Source organism: Cariama cristata, unplaced genomic scaffold (assembly GCF_000690535.1).
Source record: "Cariama cristata isolate BGI_N322 unplaced genomic scaffold, ASM69053v1 scaffold19310, whole genome shotgun sequence".
NCBI lineage: Eukaryota > Metazoa > Chordata > Aves > Cariamiformes > Cariamidae > Cariama > Cariama cristata.
The window spans coordinates 51,111-70,551 of record NW_009594371.1 but is presented as its reverse complement, the minus strand read 5'-3'; the positions used below and the strand labels follow the sequence as shown (position 1 = coordinate 70,551).

Sequence of the window (19,441 nt, the reverse complement as noted above, 5' to 3'; positions counted from 1 at the left end):
AGAAGGAGAAAAGCGTCTTGCTTTCCTCCAGTGATCCAGAGTCACAGTCAAGTAGGTTCAAGACCATGGGGGAGAAGAATGCAAACGTGCCCCTGAGCTGAGTCCTGCCCCTCCGACTGAGCCGCAGCTGTGGAAGTGATTGCTGTTTCCCTTCTAAGGGAAATGAAGTGATGCGTCTGGTTATGGTTTTACAATGTGTACTTTCTTCAGGCAGGACTTTTAAAAGGCATCAGATGTCTCTTAGAGTGCCTTGTAATAACCTTTGTTTATACATCACTATGGGATTAAAGATATTACACACCTTGCCCTGTTAGCAGCATCACTGAAACAGGAGAACAAGTCCTCTTTGAAATGCAGTTTATTCTACAAACATTTAGAGTAAAATCTTTAGCTAATTTCCATAACTGCATATAATACCAGAAGGAAAAAGCACAAGAGAGAAGTATGGTCATTTGAAGGTTACGCACAGCTGTTTTCTAAACTACTCACTTGCTAGGGAAGCATTAAATGGGAGCTGAAATGTTTCCTTTAGTTTATGCTCATGTTCTCCTCTTTGGGCATTTTGTTTCCACACATCCACATTCATCTACATGCACGTATGTGAATTGGACTGTCTTACGTTCAGAGCAAACCAGTTCCACCTTCACTTTGTGACTTCTTTTTTCATGGCAGCAAATGCATTTGTGTTCCATTTCACTGGCCTCAAAGGAATACCTATAGAAACGAGATTTGCACATCAGTCTGCTGCCTGTTGTCTTCCCAAACTGATCTGTATTTGCTGCTCCAAATGGAGGTACTTCTAAGGAGCAGGGGAGCAAAATTTCCTATCTATTTTTCTGCTTATTCATAGTCAGGACACTACTAGCCATGCAGGGCCAGATCCTCTGACGCCAATAGGGAAAATCCCAGCAACTTCAGTAAAGTTTGGATTAGGGCCATTCGCAAGACAGAAAGGAACAATTCATGCAGAGACCAAAGAGCAGGAAAAATTCTACTAAACACCAGAGCTGTTCAAAAACCACATAAGGACATGCTTAAGAACAGGTAGTTAATAAATTTAGCTGATGTCCTTTCAAAGGGACTTGTTTTACTAACTAAGATAAAGCACTCCTGTCACACTAAAGACATCTAGTCACATTGCTAATGACTGCTGTTCTGCACACCCAGTTTCCCAACCAGGTCCTTTTAAACAGCAGGAAGGGGACAAACAGCTGCAGCCCATTGGCGACAAGAACCCAGGAAGACCAGACTTGGGGGAGGATAGAGAGAGGTTTTCTACTTACACAGAATAGGTACTGCATGTCCCTTCACAAAAAGGCACTGAGACCGGAGCAGCTGACTTACAGTTGTCGTGGACAATATACTGCTCTTTCACACTGCGTTTGCATTTATGCGGCAGGTCGATACCTGTGCAGGAGAACGTTTCTGTTTCAGATTTCTTCAGACTGAGGAGTAAATATTTTGAAAAGTATCTGCTAGGAAATCAAGGGCAGACCATCCTACTAAAAATTATTTCAGTGCAAATGCATAACCAAAAAAAAACGAATGAAAGGGCAAAGAGGCACTAATTCAGCAGAGCAATTTCCTGCTGGTCAAGGCAATTTTCTATTTGTGGACTAGCTTAAATGAAGACTTATATATAAGTTCATGTAAAGATACTATTGAACCAAGACCTAAAGGAGACATGAAGGGTTTGATTTTTTTAAAATTGCTATAAATGACAATTGTGACTCTATAACAACCTATGATTTTTGCGTGAATGCTACAGAAAAAAGACCCCTTTTCCATGCAATTTCCAGATGGAAGAATACAGAGCATATTTGCTACAAATTTTCTTATCAGGAGTATAGTTCAAACTAACAGTATTTCAGTTATTTAAAAACACAGAAAAGGAGATCAAAGAATTTTAGTGTCCCCATTGGAAGAATGAGACAGAATTTTAACCTCAGCTGTGAGGGGATTTTTAGCCTCAGTTAAAAATCAGGCTACATCAGCCTCAGCCTCAGGTACAAAACAGCTCTGCTGCTGTAAGAACAGTCTTCCAGTCTGTGGAAACTGCAGACTCTCAGTGCATGCAGAAACAGGACTACAAGCAGGGATAAACTTGACAGTATTGGAATAGGGAATCAGTGATTTAATGCACTCACATGTCTTACAACAGCCATCTGAAGTCACATCAACTGTCCCCTGTATTGAAAACAAACATAACCAGAACAGTTCAGATGCACATATTGCTAAGCAGCTAGTAGCAACGGCAACAATGAGACTTCAGATATATTCCCTCATCTCTAACCGACACAGACTCCTCATGAGTCTATTTGTGTATCAATCGTATATAAAAGTGCCTGAAAAAAAATCCAGTAAGGAAGGGAGCGAATTTTCTTCTAACTATATATCCTTTCACAAGCCAGGTAAAATGTCTTGTAACACACGTCTGACCTTATGCAGGTCCTGTAGAAGCCAGCACAAAAAAGCCAGCCCCAGAGAATGACAGCTGCTCCTGGAATTGAACAGCCTGACCTGCGCAGAACCTACCCCAAAGCTAATTCAAGTCAATGCCCCCGCTCTTGTTTTCAGATCTGCTGTGAAGCCCTACAACACTTCTGAAAGTTACTGGAAACCTCTAATTGCTGCAAGCCAAGGCATGAATGATAGCTCTTGCTCATTCATGTACCACTTGTTTGCTTAGTGATGTACCACATATCAGAAGGCTCTGTCTTCATCGGTTCCCCCAGGGTCCATGGTGAGCTACCATTTGCTCAATTGCATTTTGTAATACTGGTGTTTCTCAAGTGATGAAAAATCCCACCTTGCTATTGCACCAACACTCTTCTCTTTCAAGTTCTAGTGCTTATCCCACAAGAAGTAAAATGTGTGGATTGTTTGCAAATAGTTTTGTTTTACTTCCATGGGACACTCCAGTCAGGGCTGAAAAAGCGAATTTCCTTCAAACGAGGATGATCAGCTCAGAAAGATCAAAAAGCATTCAAAACAGTAAAGAAAACTCCCAGACCAGCAGCAGGGCTCATTCCAGAAGGCTTTTTTTCTGGCTCTAAAATACTTACTGGAACACAGTTAGATTCTTCAAATGGTAGGCAGACCTTTACTGTGCTCGTCAAGGAAAACTGGCCCACTGATTCAGTGCACGTGTACTGAGTACAGTTATCATAGGGAGCTTTATAACTCTTTCCAACCTGAATGAAAACAGGAAAAAAAAACCACAACCCAATATAGTATAGCAATAAAAAGAGAATAACGCAACAGTAATACAGTCAATGAACTGGCAGAAGGATTGGGTTGTTCATATCACTCTGAAAGTGCTGAGATGTCTGGAATTCACATCTGCAAATTACATACCAAGCTCACCCGCTACCAGTCTATGCAAAATCCCTTCTGTGGCCGTCTAAGTGGAAAGAATCAAAAGCTGGTGGTAGAATGAGCATAGAGGTATGAACAGAAATGCCAGAAGGCAGGTGTGTTAGTGTATGCGGAACAAAATATACGCAAAAGAGTTCTTTTAAAGGATGTCAACAGTTTTCTTTTTTAATAGATGGAAGAAAAGGAAAAAGTATGAAAGAGGAGAAAAGTCTTCACAATAGAGGTCAATGGATAAATGCAAAACCTCCTCATGGAAATATAAAAATTGTGTATCGACACAGGAGAAGCTAGCTTGCAAGAGAAACTATCAAGGAATAAAAAAAGATGCAGAACACAAGATCTACCCAAGAAGCAATGGCATGTAAGACAATAGTCCCTCGTTGAGACAGTGTTACTAACCACTCACAGGAGTAGCAGGCTGTAATAAAACCAAAGAGATAACCTGAGGCTCAGCCCACATTTGCACAACACCATGCTCGCAAGACATGATGTATTTCCTGGGTGTGTTACCAAGTCACACTAGACTAAGCTGCGATGCAAATTCAGAACTAGTGGTAGTACAGCTATGTCAGCTCACTCACACTATTTAGCCCTGTATCTCCAGGACAAGATAATGACATTGTTTCCAGATCGGAGCAGTATGGTATGAAGCCAGCTCACATATCTGTGCAAGAGCAGTATTACACAATGTCACCAACCCCTCTGAATTCTTTCTCTCTGTTGCATGTCAGGAGGAGGGGGGGTAACATGATTTCCATTCCTGCCAGAGATGCAGAGTTTTCAACATAGTGGTGCCTGTGAGATGCACAGAGCAGAGAGCAGCTGTCTAAACATCTACATTGCTCTGGGAATACAGACAGAGTGCTTACCTCAATGGTCACATTGCCAAATGGAAAATTTGCCACACAGGCCACTTGCTGGCACTGGCTGCAGCACTGACCCTCCTCTTCCACATAGCGGAAACCCTGTGGGAATAAAGTTTCCATTTAGCCATGTTACTTAATGTCGTGTTCACGGAACACATTTGGATCAAGGCCACACTGGAGATGGCAGAGGAAATGAGCCAACCTTCTAGTTTCATTTCTATTCTCTTCAGAAACCTGTTGGAACCACTTTAAGCGTGACAATTAAAGCTAACCATTTCTTTCTCATACTGAGTAGTGACTTCTGGGCAGTTCAGTTACCATGAAGACCCTGTCACTGGCTATTCTTCTTCGGGCTAACACACAAGTCAGGCCAAATAAATTAATTCAGGGTATGATTACTTGCAGGACCTACCACCAGTGCTCAGTCAGATATGATTATCCGCAAGAATTGCTGCTGTCAGACATGTGAAGATCATGCATTAGTTATTCCCTCCTCTGTGTTTTAGGTATCCATTGGTCTCTTGGTGTGTGTGGGTGTGGGTGGTTTCAGGATAGAGGATAACAGTTTTACCCATTTTTAGGACTGGTGGTGGGTCTGGCCTTGTCTGGGCAAGAATGGAAAAGAAACCACTCTGCTTACATTCAGTAACAGACTGAACAGTTTGTGTGCAGACTGTCAGCTCACGAGTACTGAGAAGCATCTGGAAACATATAAATCACTGTGAAGTTTCTTTACAATCTTAATTTTTGAGCTGACAATAGGCAACACCAACAGAACAGCACAAATACTGTCTTTCCACAGTTGGACTTCTCTGTAACAGGTTTGCAATCATTGTCTCTCAGGGCATCTTTCCAAGGGTGACCTCTTCAATTTCTAGAGCAAAAATAACCAACACCCTAAAAAGGACTTTACAAAAAATCCAAAAGGAGATTATATCCTGCTACCTTTCAGTGAGGAAACAGTTATACCATCCCAGTTTTACAGTACATCCCCTTAACAGCCTTTGTTCGTGGTCGGGGAGGCTGAGGGTGCAGCACTGACCTGCTGGCAGGTGGTTTGGCATTTTACTGGAACACACTGGATGAGGTTGGTCCGTGTCACAACGTCCTGCTCATCTGTGCACACACAGTCCTCGCAAGAGCTTTTAGGCACCATTGCCCCAGGCTAGAAATACAGAGGACAGAGGAGAAAGGCCATGGCAAGAGTTCAGTGGGTTCTAGAATAAAAATACATCCCCTGGACTATCGAAAATGAATGCCTATGCTTGGGATTTATTTTTGGAAGAACTTCCTGAAATGAATACCTCCAGATCTCTAAAACCTCACACTGTCAGCATCACAAAATGAATACAAGGCTGACACTCCCAAGTGTATCAATCCCATTAAATGAGTTATTATGTCATCTCATAAATTCCATGCATCAATTTTCGCTCACTTTGACCTAGCAATTAATCTTACAACATCCAATGAGATTTAAAATTTGTATTCAATCACAATTCTGACTTCTTGACTCTAAAACATAGGTAAGATCTCACTTAGTAACCAAGCTACTAGTCTCTAGCATTACCTATTCAGTAACACATCCAATAGTACCTAAGACTACTGGCAGGGAAAAGTTACAGGCCATTCTAATCCTGCTTTTTAAGTGAGTGTTGGTAATAACAGCTTCAGAAAACTCTGATTCAGGCAGCATTAACCTGTGGAAAGAAGTGCCTGGAAGAAGACCTACCTTAAATTCAACTCCTTCAGAAACACATACACCTTTTGGTACTGTAAAAAAAAATAAAATGAAAAGGATGTGCTAGGAATGACATGAACAGTTACTGTACTCACGTCTGAATTCTGAGTGATTTAGGGGAGACAAAGAGTAGAACTGAGCTTATTCACTAGCCTTAATAGCCCGCACAAAAGGAGGAAAAAAGTAACTAGTATGTGATGCTAATTGTTATTCAGAAGCCCACCTGTAATATATCTGCTTAGATGTTATGCATGAAGTGGGGGGTAATTCTATATCCTGGTATTTTCCGTATGGAAAAATCCATTTACCTCATGGGTTTTTTTACCCATTCTTGAAATCAGTTGAGATTTTCTTTATTGTTAAGGACCTTGCTGGTATCGGAGCCAATGGGAAGCTGGGTCAAGTATGTGAATCTGGAAATATAATTTGGCAGCAGAGCTTCTGGATGGGTTCAACGTAACCGATATTGAGTATCCAAGCAATAACTTACACTCACTGAATACTAGCTATAAAGAACCTGCATCTGTCAGTCCACCTCCCCCCCCCGCCCTCCCCCGCCAAAAAAAGCACCAATTGCAAAGGCTGAGAGTGAAGGGGAGAGGCTACTGTTTATGACTTGGACTCATTTAGAAAAAAATGAAATAGTTTGAGGAATAAATAAAACACTGTAAGGAAACATGGTACTTACTACAGGAGAAGATAGGACAACAACCGTCCTCAGATATAGCAACCACTGGTTGGAAGCCTAAGTCGCATGCTGTTTTGTCGATAATGCAGGTTTTTATATCGCATTCTGCAATAGACAACAGAGGTAAAGTAAGCAGAAGCATCCCATTCAGCAGTGTTACTTGCAGACAAAGTGTGAACATCCAAGAAATTGGGTAGAAATAGATAATTCTTGAACCACACTATTTTGGATTTTGAGACATGTTTAGGTGAAGCGTCTCTAAGCTTGCTTTACTGTAAAGCTCTTCCCTGGACATATACTTCCGGCCCTTGCTCCTGCTTTTCTTCCCCCACTGGATGTAATCTCTAAAAAAAAACTAAACACCCTCATCTCAGAGAAGTGACAGAGAAACAATTTGGGATAAAGGTAAATGAGTCAAGAGTGAAAAAAATGAAGAGGCAGTAGATGACAGCCAAAGATGTAAAGGTTGGGACATCCAAGGCAAAGCATCCTGACAGTGCCCACTGCTCCCTCAAGGCATCCAAGGAGCCTAATGGACCTCTGCCTGGCAGCATGAAGGGACGGAGAACAGAAAGACATCCCACCACCATTGCCAGGATCCTCTGTCCTGTGTCTTCCTATAGGTGCTGGGAATGGTCAGGGTTAGGAGCAGGCTGACAAGGGGGTCCTGTGCTGTGGTGAGCATTTGGGACTAGGAGGATGCAAATGGAAAGATCAGGGCAAACATACATCAAGAATCTCCACAGGAGGCCTTGGGGTAGCCTGGAAGATAAGCACATCCTCCCTTACTGGAGGATGGATCTCTGTGCAAGGATCACTCTCTCATCTCAGAAGGGCCAAGAGCCAGAAGATCCTGTGAAGCACCTGGTGGTCCCAATGATCCATGGGGGATTTTCCAATGTAAGTATCTGGTGGGTCATGACACTAGTTTAGAATACAAGCTGGACCAGAGGAGGTCTCTTCTGACAGCAAGAGCTCCTGGCATGTAGATGGGAGAAAGGACCACTTCAGTGTGTTTATTTCAGTCTGGTACCTGTGGGGTACCGGATCTCACTTGAGGATTGCTGCTAAAGGCAAACGATGCTGCATTATGACATCTGAATTACCTACTCACCACAGACTGTCTCTGTGCAGCATGGGTCATCCAGACGTGTTTTTATTTTGCGTACAAAGCCCTCTTTAGTGCAGTTGATAGGTGGAGATTTAGGACAAGGACGGGGGAAGCAAGAGATATTCAAGGTCGCTTCATCGCAAGCACAGTACTGACAGTCGTGCTCCCAAGCCTCTCTAGGCTGTGAAAACAAATAGAGATTGTAGGTCAGAGAGCAAGAAGTAGAAGTATTATATTAATGAATGTCTGCTGCAAGACGGTGCAGGGTTGGGTTGCCTTAATTTATTATGTAGGAAAATCAGAGTTCAAATCCCAGAGGAAGGAGAAGGGAACAGTAAGAAAAAATGCTGTTATCTGCCACCTTCCTTTGTAGGTTTACATGTTACCAGAAGGGAAGCCTGGTAGTTCTACCAGGGAACAGTGATTCCCACAAACTGCTATTTCTGCTTCTGTACCTCAAGGGATGAATAAAGTTCCGGAGTTAATAAAATCTGCCGTTTTCTTCTCCACTGTCACTACAGTTCACTGGTATTTAAGCTTAGAATTAAAAGAAGAAACTCATGCAGTCATTTCTGCAGGAGGTCACACATCCAGCTATAGTATAAAGGCAGTATTTTCCCTTTTCTTACCTGTTTCACTGACCCATCTTGTGCAGTGCAACCTGTAAAATAAATTACAGATTCCTTTAACGATAACTGAACCAGGGAAAACAACAGAAGCAGGAGGACAGGAATAGAAAGAAGGTCTTGAAAACTGAGAAACAGACACAAAGAGAGTGCAAAGTCACAGGTTGTGTACGCAAAATAGCTTAAAGATCTTCATCTTTGTACTTTTGAAAGGTGCACTTTCTGTGCAAGAGCAGGCAGAAATTGCCAATCCGAAACCTTTCCAGCCTAACTAGAAAGGATCAGTATCAAGGTCTCTCGCATTTGCTCTGTTCCCAGAACAGCCCCCCTAATGTGCACTTCTAGTCAGGGTCTTATCCTGCCTTGTGATCCCACCATTTACACTATTTCTTACCACAGACAGAAACACAAATGCCTTCATGATCATTCAGCAGAGTTTTTCCATCAGGACAGTAGCATCCCTCAACAAACACTGGTGTGCTGTTTTGGGAGGGGAGGGTGTCCATAACAGCTTCTCTGCACAATTAGAATATAAACAGGAAGAAATGAGAGACAGAAATGTGCCCCAGGGCAATCAGACACCTAAATCCCAGGGGAACGTGAACTTTCAGCTTTCCTCGGCAATTTTCAAGTTACGGACTTGAAAACGCCTTAGGAAATGACCCACCTGCTGAAGCAAGTGTTTCTTTTTGCTTCCCCACATGGCTTGTAGACCTGATCCTGAGCACATCTGACCTCTGCGGAGCATTACAACACACAGGTTAGAAAGCCCAGACCCACATGTACCCTTCGATGCACAAAGGACAAGGGGCAGATGCTAACGAAGAAGCCCACCCCACAGATCTGCACAGCCCAGGCTCCTGTCCAGGGAGGGGGTCCCTGCAGCTTCAGCAAGAGGGGATCAATGGATTCAGCGAGGTGCTAGTAGTGAATCGCTGGGTCCCCCCTGAGCAGGGCAAAGCAGGCAGAGAGAAGCTGTGTGTTGCCATCTAGTGATGAAGCTCTAAGGAAGGTACAGGGCTCCTCAGCTGAGCTGCTCGGGAGAGACTATGGGCCTGTTTCCTGCTTGTTTTGCACCAGTTCTGGACTGGAACAACCTCTTTGATTTGTTCCTGCTTTTTTCTCAGGTCCAGAGCAGCTCAGGAAAGATTTGAAGCCTGATGATATGGAGGAACACAAACAGGCATGTAGGTAAGGAAAGAACAGACCAGAGCCTCTTCACCCCTAGCAAGTCTTTCCCAGGCTTACCGCACTGCCCATTCGTCTGCCTCCTCCAGTCCACGCAGACCCCGTGGAGCCCACACAAGGCTGCGTACGTCTGCATGCTCTGGCACTCGGTGCTGGGGTGCTGTTCTGAGCACCCACTGGCCACACATGCCTCATAGTAGGGCTGGGGGGGAACCACGCTGTGACATTCGCTCAGGTTCCTGCACGAAGCAAGGAGACAGACATGGCATTTTGCTTCCTTGGGCTATTTCCAAGGAAGAATTCAACTCAGAACCAAACCCATCCACAGCCAGAGAAAGCCTCAAGGTAAAGATACAACTACAAATTGCTCTGATGGGCAATATGCTCACACAGCTTAATTTAGAATGAGCTTTATAATGCTTTGAAAAGAAGCAATTTTAAGTTGGGCTGATGCCTGCAAAGAAAAGTCTCCTGCACAGCTCACAGTTATAATTCTATATGCTGACATTTTTATGTCAGCACATTTGACAATCCTGTTTTCAACTACAAAATTATTTTAAAAACAGACACACACATTTGCTTGCTATATTCTGACTGTGCTCCTTTTCATCAAGAGGTTTCAGATACTGATTTATAGCTAGTTTCCAGTTGGCTTCTCTGGAGCTGACAGGAGGGAGTGCCAAGCAGCAGACACTATTAAGGGAGGACTGATTTTGATGATGCAGCTGGAAAATATCTGCCAAACTCAGGAACATTCACACATCAGTTCACTGCTCAGTTTTTTCAAGGTATGCTAGAGTTCATATTTTCATTGTGTCCTATAAGCCGTTCACCCAAGTTACGTAGTGAAGCGCAAAAATATCTTGTGGACTTAATTGTCTGGCACTTTTGGGAGTTGTCTTACCAGATGATTTTACACAGATTGGAAGGCTCACAGTGCTGATGATACTCAATCTCAGTTGGTTCTGAGACACCTGGATTACAGTGTCTGTTGGTAGGATCTGGGACTCTCCAATCTAGTGCCATCTCTTTGAAGGACTCGATAACCTCACCATTCCGCTTCATAGAATCATCAGACTTGTGGTTGGTGCAAGTACCTGGTAGCAACATATAAGCAAAGTGATAGTTTGAGGACAGTTGATGCTGATGAAGCTGATTTTAGAGAAAATCTGGAGGGAAGTTGTTCTCCTTGTGGGAAGGTAACAACACGTGGGGTCCTGTATGAGTTCACAAGAACTGTTTGTAGGAAGAGAAGGCTAGAAGAAATAGTTTGCCAGTTACTCACGAAAACCAGAGTTGATGTGTTGGTTAATGCATTTCTCCTGATGGCTAAAGCAACTGAGATGGCTCTGTCTAGCACAGGACTCTCCAGATTTTGTACATTCCCACACTGAGTAGATATGATCAAGAGGAAGGGCTTAGAAAGAGCTTATCTCCATCTACCAACAGACTGTGAGCAGAACGAAAGGAAGTGACTTAAAACTCTGTCTCCTGGCAGTGTCTTTCTACCAAATAGTAATAAATATTTCAAAATTTGTGAGAAATAGAAATCAGCAGAGTTGCAAGCATTCAGAGATGTTTACAAGGGGACAAGAGAAAGAAGGAGGAAAATTTATTGCATTCATTACTGTCAGCTGATGAGGACACTCACCACATAGTCCCATGGTATTGTTATAAAACTTTCCAAAAGGGAGTTTTATGTAGAATGCAAGTCGACTGTAGGAGACATAAACTTCTAATTCAGGTATTTCAACTATGACGTAAAGGCCAGAACTGGTTATCCTGATACCATTCTTGGAAATGTGTGGAACAACTTTCTTATCATTAAACAAAATCTAAAAAGAAGAGAAACAAAAGGTCTCTATGGACATCCTTCTGTTGAGTAAGGTATACAGTCTGTGCAACTGGGAAGTAGAGCAGCACAAATTCAGACCTCAGGTGACCAAATACAGTCATTTAAGCAGTTCACTATGATTCCTATTTAATATGTTGTAATTTGTATTTAAGTACTCACATCAGGAAGAAAAACACAACTTTCAATTATGTGATCATTTCCCAAGTTTTTAGAATATAAAATTTTTTGTTGACACACAGGAAAATAGAGAGAGAAAGCAATGTAATTGCATTTCCTACCCCTCCCATCTTTTACAACTTCAGCCTTTGTCATGACAGGACATTTGGCTGTACAGTAATTTAACTACAGCAGAATAATATTGAGAAATCATTTTAACACAATACTTTACCAAGTTTGTTTCTTTTCCATGTTCCATTGCTTGTGTCAGAACAACAACAGAGTTGGAGTGAAAAATGAGAAGGGACATTGAACAAATTGCTCCATCAGTGGCACCACAGTAGTAGTTGTCTATGTGAATCCAGAAGTTACGAGAGTCAGGATGAATTGACTTCACAAGGACATAGGTGCAGTTTTCCTTAAAATGATAATATGTTCCATCGAAAGTCACATAATGCTCATTTCCCCATCCACTGCAAATACCTGGAAGACAGAGTGACAGACTTCAAGTCTGTCTTCTGAGCTTTCTGTAAGTACAAGCTGGTTTTAACTCTTTTACTCGCTTTCTGAGAGAGCTGAAATAACCAGTTTGATAAAGAAAAGGACACTTTTATGTGCTCTTAACAGCCAATTTTTTAGATGAGACTTCTGTTCCATTACATCGTACTGAATTAATTTGAACATAGTATAGCTGTTGACAACATAGACTTATCTTTCTTGAGGCCCAGCTGAACATAACACAAATTTCAGGAATTTTTCTGCTACAGTACTTACATTGACACTCAAAGACTTCACAGCAACCAGTTTGATCATAGTGTTTTGTGAATGGGAAACCATTAACACAGAGTTTCAGTTCCTGAGGAGGGCAAGTCACGCTGGACAGTTTAATATTGTTTCCTTCTCCGAGGCAAGTGGCAATCTGGCAGTTTCCAAAATTCCATGTTTCATTAAACTATTGACAGATTGAAAAAGAAGAGGCGAGGCACATAACAAAGTAATGTATCAAAATCTTTAAAATCACATACAGCAACTACACTCCATTCAGTTAATTGTCTAGCATGGCATTATTTGCTATCTACTCTTTCTCTGGAAACCAGGCAATATGAAACATACAGCAATCAACAGAACCTTGATATCTACTTCTGTTCTACAACATTTTGTATAGGACTCAATATTAAGGTCCTGGCCACTTCTGATGATGGGACACTGCCAGATGTGGTTTCCTAGCCTCTGTTCAGCTTAAGTAGCTCTGCCCACTTATGATCATTTAGATGTTTCAGGTGAACAGAATAATCTTCAATTTATTCCCTCAGTTATTTGAGGGCTTCTGGTATACTTCTAAACCATCTAATTCAGACACACCTACAGTTCAGTTGCAGTGGTGGTTACCAGCATCAGAGGAGAACATAAAATCTCCACTGCAGGCAATGCTGCAGCTGAAGAAACACATCTTCTTCTTTCATGTATCTCACCTTTCTGGGAGGAATTAGCCCAAGACAATCGCTCACAGGAGTCGCCGTGGAAGCAGGAATTCGGCTTGTTACACTGGGAGTAGATGTTGGTGGACAGGCTTTGGAATCTGGGTCACAGGTCTTGAGGGCCTCAGTATGACCAGTTTTACACTCTGCCCAAATTAATTCAATCTTACACGATGCATTGCAAATAGAGTAAGCACAATGACCTGATATATTCACTGGCAGAGAAATATTTTCTCCTGCAAGACCAAAACCCGATTGTTAGTGTTGGACTGTGCATGAAACTGGTAACTCTCAAGGCCGTCACAGATCAGCCACATACTCAGCCCTGCATTTAACTAGCTGGGTCTGCCTGTACCCAATGGGCATGTTCAGGTGTGACTGTCTGCAACTCCTTGAATTTAACGACTGAACCAGAGCTCAGTTCATCCAAATGGCAAAGGCTGAGGGAGGGCCACAGGCGGCTCATCTGAAATTCTGCTCTTAAGTACATTGCTGGGAGTTGAAAATGAGTACAAGAGGGAAGAACACTGAATACATCACTGAGTGCATTTGGTCTTCACAAAGACCAGGCAATAAGTGATTCAGGAGCTACTAAGAGATGAAGAAGAGTCTTCCCTCCTCTGTTTTTGGAATACGACTGTGGATTACAAGCCTATGTTTTGCAGTTTGGGATTCAAGGTTTGTGCTGGAGTCCACTGGAGTTAGCATCTGGTATAAGCTTCCTTACAGCAGGGACACCCAAACCAGGACAAAGTTATAGGATATGGGAGCATTGCAGTTCTGAAGGTGTTAGTTACAGTTCAAAGATGTAACAACTTGTGGTAATGTGTAACTGCAGCAGGCTGAATGACTATTTGCTGAAGCACCTTTACCTAACAGTACGTCTTCCTACATCAATGGTGCAGAAAAAAAATGTGCTTGTTTCTCACCCATTTGTATAAATTGTCCATTGTCATTGCAGAAGCAAGGAGTGGTTACCATTGACGATGGAGGTGCAGGTGTTACAGGTTGCATATGTGGTTCTGCAGGAAATGAAATCAATCAATATTCACATCCTCTGCTACTCTGAGTTCAAGCCCTATGACATCTATTACATTCTCTACAATCACAAAAGGAAGAAAAAACAACCATTTTTATACCCCCACCACATTCTGTACAGGTACACACTAAAACCATCTTCTATGTATTTATATACACTCTCTCTATTACACTGTATACTACTAGAATAATACACACAGACTCCTCCTTGTAGTTAGGTTTTTTCTATATAGAATACAATAAGCTGCCCTTCTACTGTCGCTTATTCATTCCAGTTTAAGGTTTCTCTGAACTTTCTAATCCTCCAGGACTTCACCTGACTTTGGAGAGGTGATTTCCAGTGACATTCCATTTTGGCTTTTAATGCCTTGTTGCGAAGAAACTGTTGGTTTAAATAAAGACAGATCATTTAGACATTCTACTATGCCACCTACCCTCTGCTTTCAATAGTCCTTCCTTTCCTAGCTCTTACTCCATTATACTTCTTATTCCACTTGTTAACACATTTAGTAAATACCAAACACAGGGTCACCATCAAGTCTTTAGCTCTTCCACTCACTTGAGTAGAGAAGCTAACTTTTAATTTTCCTTGTCCCCTTTGCATAATTTGCTACCAGGATAATACACATTTTTTTAGCCATTCATTTTTCTTTGCTATAATCATGTGGCAAAATTCCACCTTTTCTTTATTTCTTTTTACTTCCTATTTTCTGTTGATTCACATCCCCTTCATCCTGCAACTTCTCTTTTGGGAGGGGAGTAAACCATCAGGCAGCTTTATTTTCTTGCTCCAGTGGCCCATTTGACACTGACTTATTCCAATGCAGAAAACAGAACAACAAGAACCATAGTGTGATATAGGTGATGGGAAGGAGAAAAACAAGGTTTAGAAGTATGAAATATTGAGACTAACAACACCAGAGTGTCAACTGTGGTATGTCCAAAATTGTAAAAGCTGTACTGAAAAATGGCTGAATCTCTCTATTCTTTACCCCGCTGACAGTGAGAACCTATAAAAATTACACTTTTTGGTCTCCACCATGAGACCCACAAGCTCTGACCCGTCATTCCTGAACCTTCAACTACCTTAAATTCTGTGCTTATCCTAGACATGCAGTAGGAGTTTTTTCCCAAGATGAAGTAATCTTACTACCATTACAGACTTCCATAAAATCATCACCAAATCTTTTACAAATCGAGTACCTTGTGCTGGTGTGGATGGTGCTCTGCAAAGAATGAGGGTTTTAATGATCTCTCCATTAGGGCCGCAGACAGCATCACTGCACTCAGTCCCATATACTTGGCTGTATATGGTTTCATTTATGGTGTAGGTCTTCCCATTGTAGCAGCAAAGGCAGTCTGAGGCACCAAAAGAGAAAAGGCCCTTGTAACAGGGGACACTTGTAATATAAATACAAATGAAAAGAAAACCAAACTCTGGATTTACCCTTCTGTAGCTCGTATCATCAAACATGAATTACCTGGCTAAAACATTTTCTCAGTTTCTACTCGAGAAGTGACACTGGGAGTCTACCTCATTTATTTGAAGTGGGTAAGATTTTTGTTGTTTCTGGTGTTTCTTGGAGTTTGCTTGCATAGAGGAATTACTGGCTGGTGAAAGCATCAGAACAGGCACCGTCCTCACCCTGTCCTCACCCAGTATGAAGCACAGGTGCATTGCCTCTCGGCAGGGAACATGACTGGGATTACCGCCTTGCTAAGTGATAAAACACTGGTTCAGAAGGTGTTGCACAATCATTTCCATCCACTAATGAGGAACATGCAGTGATATACAATTCCATTTAATTACATGAGAAGCTCTCCAGGTTTTGGAGAATGTACATTGAGGAACCCAAGGGAACACATCTATTGCTGTAACAAAATCAGCAAAACTGAAGATGCGTTGTGTGCTGGGTGGTCCTGCATTTTGGGATGTGGTTTCTCCCAGACATGGGAATGAACTGATACCATACCTTAAGCAGTAGGTCCTTTAGGCACACAAACTCATCTCTCATAATCTAGCTGTCTAACCTTACTATGAAATCAGCAGACAGGAAATAGCACCACTATTTGCCCTATTCTAAAAGTGCTCATTAAAACAAGAACCAGGAATGGCCTGCTTCAGACTACTTTCTGTCTGTCTTCACTGACTACCAAGGAAGTGTAAAGGTGGAGAAGTGATATTTACCTGGGTGAGATGAATCCCACATAGCACGCCTCTCTCCTTCCTCCCTATGATTATCTTTTAGACAGTTCTTCAGGTCAAAGGCTGAGTTTTGCTTACCAAATTATATGTGTACTGCTGTGCATCCCCCTACGGAACTAGCTAGCTGGAGTCCTATCACCAATACACCTGCAGTAACAAGTGATGCTGGGTTGTTTCAGTCCTATCATCACCAAATGAATGTTGAGGGTGGTGAAAAGTTACCTTTGAAGTCTTCAGTACATAATTTTTCTTCAGGATCGCTGAAGGTAAAGAGAAAAGGAGAAGACTGGTTTTATTGACTTGAAATAGTATGTGGAATAATAATGTCTGCAACAGTACCGACTTTATATAAAAGCCTGCTCCTGGAGGATTTAATGATAATAGCCACTGCCTATGAACATAAATCAAGCATATCCTAGCTTGTCCTTTCCAGCCCTGTTCTACCTTTCTCACCATCAACTGACCTACCATGAAGTGCAGCTGGGGAGAGAGACGCACTCCCTGCTCTCCTCATCAAAATATGGCTTGTCAGGACTACACTCTGGGTAACAGCCTGGAAAGTTAAAGTAAACAAAGCATTCTTAGTTTGCTTTACCTAGATCCAGGGAAAACACATAAATACCTCTATCAGATGCAGATTTGATCCCCTAATGAATGTAATCACAGTATAAATGTTCTTTATACTACTAATTATTTTTCCATGTCCTCTTTTTCCCTCTCTCTCAAAAGTTTTAATTAACTGTTTGTCAACAGATAATTATTCTTCGCAAATTTAGACTGAATGACCTTTTATCCCTCCCCAGATTTAAAGGCAACAGGCAAATTATGCTATGAATGGCACCATTACACAGGGAATTAGCCCAGGCAAGGCACAGTCAATAAGTTTCTGGGGCAAATGGGATAGCCTTTCATCAACTTTGATGCTTAAGACATTTAAAACCAGACCAATAGCTTCAGGTCCCATAAACTGCATCAAAGTCAAGCAAGAATTACCTTCTAAACTGTACAGCAAATTCCCGCATTTCCCTTGTGGGTTCCTGCACGTCTTTAGACAAGGGGCTCCACAGGGTTTATAGAACCACTCATGTTTGTCAGGTGGATTGTAATAATCGCAGAACACAGCTGGAACAGAAGAATAAAAAATCTCCAAGTCTCAGACACTGTGCAGGGGTTATTTTCTAAATCTTGTAAACAAGAGCTTCTTAAGTCACACATGCACAGTGACGTCAGAATTCTGCTCTTTATCTCCCATGTGCCTGAGTGCACGGAGCACTGCTTCTCTCTGTGCGTTTGCAGTGCAATACTTACGGCAAATGGCAGGCGTTCTCCAGTCGATACAGACACCAGCTCTGCTACAGCTTCTTGAATAAGCAGCAACTGAGGTACAAAAGCACTCACAGTCTCCCACACTGTCACAGCCACAGAAGTCAGAAATACAAGATTCATAATATGGTATTGGGTTCACCTATCAAAATACCAACAGATCTGTTATGACAGATTTACCTGCTTAATTCTCATTAAGAATTAGTTGCCTTGTTTCTATTTAGATTAATTCAATTTGTGTCTAAAAAACCCCAAATAATTAATCTCTTTAGGTAATTTGAATAAACTTTCCCAAGAACCCCCACAGAAACAGTCCTACGCTAACTTATCTGTAGATATTATGAACTGATACCTAACTTTTTACTTCTGGCAGCCAAGTATTATCCTCTTTGTCTTCAGTTGCTCAAAACAGGCTCTGCTGTTTTCTCAATACTGTGCAAGAAGATTCAACTGGCATAGCTGTAAAGTGAGGTTTTGAGAAAGGTAGCCCTTGTACTCAAGGATGCTGTGCAATAGCCTTTAACAGTAAAAATTTGTGTGCAAATGTGCTGCATAATAGCAGCAAATACCTGGTGTGAAACTACTGAGGATGAGAGAACAGGATTACCTTACTGTGACAGGCTTCAAAGACGTTACTCTTAATGATGCTGCAGTGCTTCTGTCCCAGGACAGACTTGAAAGGCTGATCAGCACACAGGTCCGTCATGTTTATATTCGAGCAGGTGCTTGTTATTTTCCAGCTGTTTCCAAACTCCTGGATGCTCATCTCTACGGACTGCCCTCTGGTTGTGAAGTCGTTCCTCGAGCGGCCATCAAAGTCCCCACAAAGGCCACAGACTTTTCCCTGGGTAATTTTGATAGGCACAGTAAACGGTTTGGTTATTTTGAGTGCAGCCCACTGTTTGACAGAAATTATCTATAGAACAGGTCAAGGCAAAATAGCTGCAAATTTCTAAACAGCTATCAAAATACGGCTTAGAAAAAGCTGGACTTCAAGTGACAAGATCACTCTGTTAGCCCTCCGAAACTGAAAAGTGTCTGGCTTTACTTCTAGCTCCAAATATTCTAGAGCATTTCATACTGACTGAACAATGAAATAGAACACAAGACACCGCCTGCTTGCTTCTTCTTTTCCACTGGACCAAACACTTATCCAAGCCCTGCTTTTCAAACTGGGGCTCCAGTTCTGGATGCATAACTTTGAGTTTGAAGTCATAACTCCCGATCCATCCCATGCCTACCTGGAAAGATGGTGCCACGTGAACAACAACAGTAGTCTTCTGGTCCCACATGAAGTTCATCCCTTGATTTGTTTCAATCACAATATAACCTCCTCTGAGATCCACTTTGTAATTCTTCTCAGCTCCTGGATCAGTGGCTATCTCCTGAATTCTTCCTTCCAAGAGCCTGATTTCACTGCTCTACAGGGAACAGATACATTGCATGGAATGAAATTGAATAGAAAACTTAGTGTGACAGCACTGGTATTCTGCCTCTTGTCCTTCATCTTATTTTTCTGTAGTCTTAACACTACATCTTGGTCTATCACCAGATGTGTGAGCCACAGAGAAGACCCACTGAGTTCAATGGGAAACGTCTGCCCTTGCACGACAAGTCTTACCTCACGGCCATAGAAATTGTCCTCATGCTACATGAAATCTGTTCTGCTGGCACAGCAGCTCCCTCACGCACAGGCAGTTGGGCACGCTAGAACACCCCTTGTCATGCTGCTTTGTTTCACCATCCCCTCAACTCCCACTACAGGAGAAATCTCTTTTCTGTACACTTTG

General features: G+C 42.1%; 1 protein-coding gene across 1 annotated transcript in view; it reads right to left on the bottom strand.

Moving 5' to 3' along the window:
* Positions 1-342: 342 nt before the first annotated feature.
* Positions 343-19,441, bottom strand: part of LOC104159789 (mucin-5B) — a 44,374-nt gene continuing 25,275 nt past the window's right edge. The window contains exons 22-47 of the mRNA XM_009697788.1: positions 18,893-19,072; positions 18,259-18,495; positions 17,637-17,793; positions 17,322-17,450; positions 16,797-16,881; positions 16,551-16,588; positions 15,326-15,481; positions 14,014-14,106; positions 13,079-13,320; positions 12,381-12,558; positions 11,839-12,089; positions 11,247-11,430; positions 10,500-10,692; positions 9,656-9,834; positions 9,075-9,144; positions 8,802-8,923; positions 8,411-8,442; positions 7,785-7,962; positions 6,671-6,775; positions 5,974-6,014; positions 5,287-5,409; positions 4,248-4,343; positions 3,066-3,194; positions 2,148-2,187; positions 1,284-1,407; positions 343-714 (exon numbers count right to left, since the gene is read on the bottom strand). Coding sequence (XP_009696090.1) covers positions 540-714; positions 1,284-1,407; positions 2,148-2,187; positions 3,066-3,194; positions 4,248-4,343; positions 5,287-5,409; positions 5,974-6,014; positions 6,671-6,775; positions 7,785-7,962; positions 8,411-8,442; positions 8,802-8,923; positions 9,075-9,144; positions 9,656-9,834; positions 10,500-10,692; positions 11,247-11,430; positions 11,839-12,089; positions 12,381-12,558; positions 13,079-13,320; positions 14,014-14,106; positions 15,326-15,481; positions 16,551-16,588; positions 16,797-16,881; positions 17,322-17,450; positions 17,637-17,793; positions 18,259-18,495; positions 18,893-19,072 — 3,537 coding nt within the window. The 3' untranslated portion in view covers positions 343-539. The remainder of the gene's footprint in view (positions 715-1,283; positions 1,408-2,147; positions 2,188-3,065; positions 3,195-4,247; positions 4,344-5,286; positions 5,410-5,973; positions 6,015-6,670; positions 6,776-7,784; positions 7,963-8,410; positions 8,443-8,801; positions 8,924-9,074; positions 9,145-9,655; positions 9,835-10,499; positions 10,693-11,246; positions 11,431-11,838; positions 12,090-12,380; positions 12,559-13,078; positions 13,321-14,013; positions 14,107-15,325; positions 15,482-16,550; positions 16,589-16,796; positions 16,882-17,321; positions 17,451-17,636; positions 17,794-18,258; positions 18,496-18,892; positions 19,073-19,441) is intronic.